The sequence below is a fragment of the Olea europaea genome, unplaced genomic scaffold, assembly GCF_002742605.1.
Source record: "Olea europaea var. sylvestris unplaced genomic scaffold, O_europaea_v1 scaffold307, whole genome shotgun sequence".
Taxonomy (NCBI): Eukaryota; Viridiplantae; Streptophyta; class Magnoliopsida; order Lamiales; family Oleaceae; genus Olea; species Olea europaea.
In genome coordinates this window covers 1-9,739 of record NW_019249416.1, presented here as the reverse complement: position 1 = coordinate 9,739, position 9,739 = coordinate 1, and the positions used below count along the sequence as shown (strand labels likewise).

The following is a 9,739-nucleotide window of genomic DNA, read 5'->3' as shown; positions in this document are numbered from 1 at the left end:
TCGTCTTCTCTCTTCTAATCTCCATACCCAGTATTTTCTTAGCAGCCCCCATATCCTTTATCTCAAACTCTTTACCAAGTTGAGATTTCAACCTATCTATCTCCACCTTGCTTTTCGAAGCGATAAGCATGTCATCCACATACAAAAAAAGATAGATATAGTTACCTCCCCGAAGTTTTCGAATATAAACACAACAGTCATACTCACTTCTGGAGAAACCATGCTTTAGCATGAAGGAGTCAAATCGCTTGTACCACTGTCGAGGAGATTGTGTCAATCCATCTGTGGGCGCCTAGGCGCCCAGTTTCTGCTGGGATGGCACCTAGGCGCTCGACTCAACTATATATATTGCTATTTTGTTTCCCCTTCATTAAGAATCCGGTTTTTTAGAGAGAAAGTTTGGAGAGAATTTAACAAGAAAGAGGTTGTTCTTATTGGGTATAAATTCAAAGCTATTTTTCTTTCTTGGGGATTAACTTGAGGCTTGTTCAAGTAATCCAATCCATTGTTCTTCATATATATATTGAAAATCATTTCTTCCCCAATTTTCTTATCTTTCTTTTCATCTTCAAGTGGTTTGGGATTTTTCACATCAAAAGTTTATTTGTTCTTGGGCAAGTTTGGGAATCTTCTTCCCCAACAATCTGGTACCAGAGCTTCTTCTTAAATCAGAGTGGTTAAGCTCCGATTTTTGGTGGGTGGCTTGAACTTTGTTGTGCACATAAGGTGTTTGTGAAAAATCCCAAACCACTTGAAGATGAAAAGAAAGATAAGAAAATTGGGGAAGAAATGATTTTCAATATATATATGAAGAACAATGGATTGGATTACTTTTACAAGCCTCAAGTTAATCCCCAAAAAAGAAAAATAGCCTTGAATTTATACCCAAGAAGAACAACCTCTTTCTTGTTAAATTCTCTCCAAGCTTTCTCTTCTATTTTCTCTCTAAAAAAACCGGATTCTTAACGAAGGGGAAACAAAACAGCAATATATATAGTTGAGTCGGGCGCCTAGGCACCATCCCAGCAAAAACTGGGCGCCTAGGCGCCATCCCTACTTCTCCTTTCTCACAGTTATAACATCGGGTAAATTGGTAAGGCGGGCTGCCAATATATCCGCAATCATGATGGATAAATGGTCAAAAAGTCCATCTCTTTGGTAACTGTCATAGGCCAGTAAAATAGTTCGACTAATTCGATACATTGAGTTTGCAGCTATAATCCTATCTGGCCAATTTAGAGGGTTCACCATGACGAGATTGTTCGTGTATCTGAGGAACTGCATAACAGTCATTTCAGCTACATTGGAAAGCTCTTCTAGTGTTTCCTTAGAGGTTTTGCCTTGGGCATTTGATTTGCAGAGATCCTTATCTTACCATTTACGATATAATTCAAGTCCCATCCATACAATATCTGCTGCATTTCTAATGTTTACCAGAGCTCCATTTCTATACAAGGCCTTTTCTATTACTTTTAACGAGGAAAGGCCTTCACCGACAGACCTCAATAACTGATTACCCCTATAACTTGGGATGTTGGGAAGTGCAATGGCGATGCACGTAAGGGTTACCACAGGTAGAGACCAGCAATTCGAAGGCTCCTGGGAATGTAAACTTGGAACGTGATTACTGTCAAATTCTCTCACCCCATTAAAGTTGTTAGATTTACTTTGAAGTTTAATCAGGTTCTTGGGCTGCTGACTTTTACCTGTCCGGATAAGCTTGTCCACCTCATTCCAGATGTTTTTTACGGTCTTTTTTGGCAGTTGTACTTCTCCTTCAAGTAGCAAGACATAACGGGTAAGATCTAGTTCGGAATCAATGCTTGATTCTGATCCTTTTTTGTTGCAAGAGGCATTTACAACAAATATCATCAACCAACCGATGAGGTGGAAAGATGAGGCAGAAATGACAAGTACAAGTTTGCTCACCGAAACAATTAGAATCTGTATTCCAATGCAGAGATTAAGAATAGTCTTATTGCTGCATGAAGAAGCTTTTTGCCTCTGGGGTGTCGAACTTGTAAAGGTAATGGCCTTTCTTTCCAGTCCACCAGCCTCTGAATCCAATAATTCTCGATTTTGAATTCACTTTTGAAGCTTTTACTGTCTAGTTCTGAAAGCTTGAAGCATGCAGCAGTGAACCATTTGAAGGCAGTGGCAATAGTTCCCACGAAAACTCCGACAAACTGGGTAGCTAGAATCCATTTAATTGACCACTTGTAGGTGGAAGTACGCTTCGAGAATTCTCCGGGCCAAAACAATTGTTGAATATGAGCTTCTACCAAAAAGAAAGCAGTGAACACACAAATCAAACCTGAAGCAGTGCAAGTCACAGAACGTGCCAATACGAACCCGGGGCTCCCTGTTGCTGCCATTAGCCAATATTTTTTCACCACTACTCTCAATTTGTCCACTGTAAAATTTGCCTCTTCCATTCTTCCTTCATTGGAAGCTATTCTGTGCATTTCCTGGTACTTGGATTCTATGTAACTTCTGTAAGTTGGAACCATCAAAGTCGAAGAACAAAATATAACAAGTGAAAGAAACATAAAACTAATTGCTACAATTTCTCGATTTTCACCCACTACTGCTGGATCATGACAACTATGTATGATTTGGCGAAGGTGGATATAAACCATGGCATCGGCGAATCCAGGTTTTCTTGTATATAACGGTCAGAATCACAGAAGAGTAAACTGCATACATCCATACTATAACATCCCGAACTGCAGTTTGATGAATCCATCAACTTATTCAATTGCTTCCCAATAGCTTGCTATCTTGTAATCCTTTGTTTTTCTCCAGTCATTGATTTCATGTTCATCCATCAAAAAATACCAATAATTTCGTCAGAGTCAAATAAAAAATTGACTTGTAATGTCATGATTTCAGGAGAAAACAAAACACCGTTTCTGGAGGGAGGGAACAAAATAAAAACTTTTCTTCTGGATATCAAAAAATATATATATAAAAAATGAAAAAATCTTCTCGAAACAGAAATTTTGGCATATTTTATAAGCCTGTCTTACATTTATGCATACTTTAAAGTTTAAACTATTTTTATTTTCTTAAGAAAATATGTGCATTCTACTAGAAAGGGGGGAGTATTGATGGAAAATGAAGTCTCCAAAAGTTATTTATTTCTTTTGGATTATTAGAATGGATTATTAGAAGAATGAAAGTTTCATTTGTGGAAAAACTTGCTCAATTTCCACAATAAAAGATAAAAAAATTCTCAACATTCAATGTCATAATTTTTCCAGTTCCATAGTCAAGCAAAATTTGTTTTATTATTGAAAAAAGTGAAGTTCATAATGGTAACATGAGCATCACTCCCTTGGAATAAACCCCAACCAACACGTTAACCGTAACTTAACACACCGAGTGAGAATAATTTTCTGGACGATTTTAACCTACCACAATTCAATTATTTCAATAATACCTTACTTTTCGTTTTTCAATATGTACTATAAAATCTTTATCATGTACGATTTTTTTGTTATTAATTCAAAAAAAAAAAAATTAAATCATAGAAGTTGAATTTTATAAGTAAAATTTTCTTCTCTTAGATTTCTGTCATAAATTTTATTTTATTTAGTTGTTTTGAGATTGAACAAATCCTCTCAATAAATTGATATTAAATATTATTTTTACAGCACTTATAAAAATTTCAAAATAACGTGCACTGCACGCTCAACGTTGATTAGTTGTCTTAAATAAAATATAGGTACAATTTCCTTTTAATGATTACATGGATAGAATCACTCCCCTAAATCAAACTAGTGCGTAACACGTGCGTTGCAAGTGATTGATATTGTAAAATATATTATTTATATTTAATAATTAGAGTTTTATCTAAAACTCGTAAAAATTCAAGAATCTAACGCATGAAAACTTGTACCATATTTCATTTGATGTTGTATTAAACCATCACCTTGCTTTGCTTTGTTATACGATCCTTCGAGGTAATTAGGTGACTCGACGAAGTCCTTAGACACCTCGTCCAAAGTAAACTACTTTCAAAATGATATGTCATATCCCGTTGAAGTGTATTTTCAAGGTGATTAGCATATCTTGTGAAAGACATTTTCTACAGGCACTCGATCAAAGATATTACGTTGACATGCTTAGTCAACTTTTCAGTCTAATCTTTTAGTTTGCATATCTATGACCTAAGGTGGCTACTCTATTTTTATTTTTTATTTTTGTTTTTTGATCATGTAAATAAATATATATTGATCAAAATTGTTTACAAATACTCCGGGCATTCCCAGGCAATCAAAGATGAAGCATAATTACAATTACACTGACGTATCCGGACAATCAAAAATCAAGTGAAATACAAGTACTACAGGCATACCCAGGCGAACAAGGTATTAAACACCTATACAAATACTCTGGGCATACCCGGGAAGACAAAATAAACAACGCAAAAACATTTACAAACATCCAAATCAAGGATCCAATGCAAGAGACTCAAATTGGATCAAAATATTTGGATACAAAGAGAACATTACTTTGTATACGTGTGTTTTGATCCGTCTAATAATGCTATCAACTTGCGGCTTAATATCTTCAAAAATCCTCCTATTTATTGTCATCCAAATATAATAGACAGAAGAAGCTAGAGCAATCCTCTTAACTTTGCTTTGTCAAGACGTCCATCTTGCTTCCTTTTTGATCCACTTCAATGCACTCGCAATAGTAGTCATTACTCTTGTAATCCCCAACTATTCCTTGATATTCTTCCAAATGCAAGAAGAAAAAGGGCATTGGAAGAAAAAGTGTTGGCAGTCCTCCACTTTTGATCCACATAAAACACACATGACATCAATATTAAGATATGTCAATTTGTCCTTAGTAATCAACCTGAATTGCGCACCAAGCTAGAGTATGAAGGAGTGTTTTGACATGATGTATGGCCTCCAGACCTCCATTGCCCATGCCTTCTTAACCCCAGCCTTTCTAAAAAAACCATATGCTTTGTCAATGCAAAAACTGCCCAGATTGGTCCATTCCAGCAACCTGCCAACTACAACCTGGGTATTTCGTTCTTGGCCAATGAGCTAGTCTCTGATTTGTAGAAGTTTCTTGATAATGGTCGAGTCTCCCTCCTTAACTGTATAAGCTCAAATTTTCGTTCCCCTTAAATACACTTCGTTAATCCATTTGACCCGCAATATGTCCTTCTTTCTATGGATATTCCATAAAGATTTGGCTAGCAAAGCAGAATTCTAGAATTTTATGTCACGAAAACCAAGTCCTCCCTCACTTTTCGGTAGGCAAATGTTGTTCCAGGCGACAGGCGACCAATGGTTTCTTCAACCCCCAAAGGAATTTACGGCACAAGCAAATAACTCTTGAGGTTACTGTGGCCGAAATTAGGAAAATGGAGAGCCAAAAACATTCAACTCCTTGAAGAATGGCCCTTACAAGTTTCGCTCTTCCCGCATAAGACAATGAAGCTTTATACCACGCACAAATATATGCTGAAATTTTATTGATAAACACATCATAAGAGCTGATTTTCAGTTTTTGTGCTGCAAGTGAGATACCCAAATAACAAAATGGCATCAATCCCATAGACATATTTGTAAGGCCATATATATTGTCAAGCTCTTGCCCATTAATACTCGCCGTGTACAAGCATGATTTGTCAACATTCATCCTAAGACCGGATGCCTTTCCGAAATTGGATAAACAATCCATCAATATAACCACCGAGGTTTGATCACCCCTAGAGAAAATCATCAAGTCATCAGCAAAAGCCAAATATGTGATCTTCAAAGCACCAAATTTAGCATGAAAATTGAACTTACTATTATCGGTAGCACCTTTCAAAATTCTTGAGAAATATTCAAGAGAAATCACAAACAAGAAAGGAGATAAGGGGTCCTCTCGACGTAGACCTTTTTTCCCCTTAAAGAATCCATGAAGACTACCGTTAAGAGCAATAGAATATGAAGGAGTGGTAATACACTCCATCACCCAATGAATGAATTTGCTTGGAAAATTCAGTCCATGAAACACACTTTCAAGAAAACTCCAATCCACCGAATCGAACGCCTTCTTAAGGTCTATTTTAAGAAGACGTCTAGGGGCCACTCTCTTACGATTATATTGCCTCAAAAGTTCTTGTGCAAGATGGATATTCTCTGTCATACTTCTACCTTCCACGAAGGCGACTTGTACTTGGTCAACAATAGTACCAAGTATAGGCCTTAATCGGCAGGAGAGGATCTCAGTGATGACTTTGTAAAAACCATTGCAACAAGCAATAGGCCTATAGTCTCCCAACGAGGTAGCGTGAGTACCTTTGGGGACCAATGCAATTACCGTGTGGTTAGTTTGCTTGAGGAGAGAACATGAATAAAAAAATTTCTTGATCGCTCCCATGAAATTGACACCCACGATATTCCAAGCCTTCTTAAAGAAATAGGAGGCATAACCATCCGGCCCCATTGACTTATCATCCCTGATGCTAAATAAAGCCTCTTTGATTTCCTATTCCGAAACACTTTGAACAAGTTCGAATGCCATTTCGTCCGATAACACGGATCCATTCTTTAAGATATCAACATCAATAGGTTCTGCCAAACTGTTTTTCCCTAATAAGTTGCTGTAGAAAAAAAATTCATTGGCCACTTCATCTAAAGAGGAAGTATATGAACCATCATCTTTAAGCATCATAGCAATGAAGTTCCTTTTAGTATTCCGTTTCACCATTGAATGAAAAAATTTGGTGCATTTGTCACTATCCTTAAGGTACTTTCATTTTGCTTATTGATAATAGAAGCTCCTCTCCGATTCACAAAGGTACATAGCACTTTTCCTCAAGTGTGCAACCTTACTTTGGAGTCCAATATTAAAAGGATCATCATGCAACTCAAGTTGAGCTTCTTTAAGCCATAAAATGGCCATGTGAGCCTTCGAGGATATGTGGGCAAAATGCTTTTCATTGAGTTTACGTAGCACTCCCTTAAGGCATTTTAACTTCTTACAAAGATTAAATTGCTTCGTACCCCTAATCACTTGGTTCCAACAATCATGTACAATCCCAAGGAAATTAGCATGATTAGTCCACATATTGAAGAACCTAAACGGTTTGCTCTTACTTTTCTGATGGTCAAAAAATGAAACAATGCACGGTGAATAATTAGATAAGCAACTCGCAGGTAAAAAAATCAGCAAGACAATTTAGCCCATCTTGTACCCAAACTTCATTCACCATGGCCCTATCAAGCTTACTCCGCATAGAGCTATTCGTCCAAGTATAGAAGCATCAAATAGATCTAATATCCATAGTACCAACATCAAGGCAACAATTCCTCAAGTCTTTGACGGCATACGGTGTAACATCTGTCCCATTACACTTCTTATCGAAATTAAGTACATTGTTGAAATCTCCCAATATCAGCCGAGGCAAAGAACAATTCAATCCATACTCCGAGATATTATTCCAAATCGGCCTACGACTGACAATGGTATGAAAACCATATACAAAACTAAGAAGAAAAGTAGATGCACTAACCTTGCAAGTAGCAGCATAATGAATAACTTGCGGTGTAGACTCCATCACATCCAATTGAACTTTCATGGGATCCCAAATTATCAAAATCCTTCCAGCTTTATGAGCGTGGAAGTTGTTAGTTTGCATAAGACCACCAAATTTATTCCGCTTAATTCGGATAATCTTCAACTCATCCAACTTTGTCTCCAAAATGCCCATTACATCAATAGAGTGTTGCTTAATAAAGCTTCAAACCCCATTTTGTTTAAGGGGAGGGTTCAATCCCCTGATGTTCCAACAACCAATCTTCATGATGGTGAAGCAAGGGATATCCCCTTCTTCCTATCTTTAATAGGCAAAACATCCCTTTGCTTATCAAGCTTTCCTTTCAGATTATCCTTACTTCTAGCCTTTGTGGAATTTCCAATAAAATTAGAGGGTCTTTCTACCACAGATTTTGCGGAGTGATTGGTATCATTATCACCCAACGACTTGGGAGGCCTAGGGCCAATTTTATGCCCTTTACTGGTACCTTTTTCCCTATTGATAACCTCAATGAATGCGTCATCAACCTGCTGAGAATGCTTGCCTTGTTGCTGGTCACAAATCTACTGGCTATTTTCTTCTCCCAAATCAGCCTGTTTCGAAATTTCCCCAGCAGATTGGCCCTTTTTATCACCAGAAACTAGTTTGGTATTCACTATGGTAGCATGATTCGGTGTAGCAGTCTGAGTTCTCTAGCCACTAGAGGAAGTTGTGTGCCCGAACATCTTACAGTTTCCACAAAACTTTGGCTCATGTTCATAAACAACATTTTGTCTCCTCGATTTCCCTATAGGAAAGCTCATTTCCACTGCACGAACCAAATCTTTAGATGCATCAATCTCAACAAGAACCCTAGCATAAGAAAATATCCCCTTCGTAGTCATGAGTTTATCCGTAGCAATTAGTTTGCCAATGATTGAAACAATCTTTGCTAATGCTCTTGGATTCCAACAATCCAAGGGTAATCCCGGTAATTTAGCCCAAACCAGCATAGTGCTCACTTCCTCATCATCAAAATCGAAGCATCGAGGCATTACCTTTAACATAAGAAGCCTACCAAGCACAAGATAGGGGCCTGCATGCAACACGCTAGCTCTCGAATTCTCATTCTGAAATTTGAAGATCAACCATCCACTCCCATGTACAAAATATTGATATTCCACCTTCCAAGAGTCACACATTTACAGTAGGGCCTTTTTACCTAGAAATCGACCGGCAAAGTATCCAACAAGGTAATAATCCCATGATTCCTCCACATCATCTAAATCTTGGTCATTTAATGTGGCTTTACCATTTTGGTTAGTAATCAACTGCAATTTAAAGCCATTATCAACTACCTTATTATCCATGAACAGGTTAATCCAGGGAGTTGTGGTTTCAGTTTGCTTCAATTCCTCCACCTTGGGTGTCCCAATGAAGGTAGCATCATCAGTATCCTCCTCACCCAGTGTTTGAGAGACACTTGGTGAATTGGCATTTGCTTCTTCAAAATCTTTCCAGAATTCCTTAGTCACATCTCAACCACAAGCAACTTCAACGGTTGATTTAGCCACTGGACTCGTAGGTTGAACAGGAATATGAGTAATTCTCTTACCCAGACTTGTAGGATGAACGGGAATAGGAGTAATTCTCTTACTAGAACTCCCAACGGGTTTGTTAGGCCCTATTTTAATAGCTTTCTTTCTACCCATGATACCAATTAATAGATGGCCCAACAAGAAATTACCAAGCCAGCACAAGAAAGAAAGCAATAAGGTACAATACAATATAAAATAATATTACCTAGGTAAACCCACGTGCAAAATGAAGCTGTCCAAACAATAAAATAATCCAAATTGTCACCCTAGCAGTTGACCCCAGTTGTAAAAGATAGAAACCTTGTAGTGGAAGTGATCGACTATGACCCAAGTCAAAATAGTATATGCATATACATATACAAAACATCCAAACTTGAAGATATGAGGATACAACCACCCAGCCTGAAGAAGTAGGCAACCAAGTAAGAGAAAATTATCGTATTACACTGTAAAATTGTGGTGAAGATGGATAGAACCCAAGAAATGGAGAAACCACTCAAAAAGAGCAAGAAATCTGGCCAAAACCAAAGAAGTCTGAAACCAAAGTGAACACCAAAATTGCACGAGAAAACCACCAAAGACAGGAACACAAAAAATAATCCAAGTA

General features: G+C 37.5%; 2 protein-coding genes across 2 annotated transcripts; both read right to left on the bottom strand.

The window, feature by feature from the left end:
* Positions 1 to 1,053: 1,053 nt before the first annotated feature.
* Positions 1,054 to 2,510, bottom strand: LOC111384988. The gene is made up of 3 exons (XM_023009340.1): positions 2,019 to 2,510; positions 1,408 to 1,944; positions 1,054 to 1,365 (listed from the first exon to the last, which is right to left on the bottom strand). Exons 1-3 carry the CDS (start codon positions 2,508 to 2,510, stop codon positions 1,054 to 1,056), a joined length of 1,341 nt encoding a protein of 446 aa, XP_022865108.1.
* Positions 2,511 to 5,268: 2,758 nt separating this feature from the next.
* On the bottom strand, positions 5,269 to 6,462 carry LOC111384987. The gene has a single exon (XM_023009339.1). The coding sequence runs from the start codon at positions 6,460 to 6,462 to the stop codon at positions 5,269 to 5,271; it is 1,194 nt and encodes a 397-aa protein (XP_022865107.1).
* Positions 6,463 to 9,739: the final 3,277 nt, after the last annotated feature.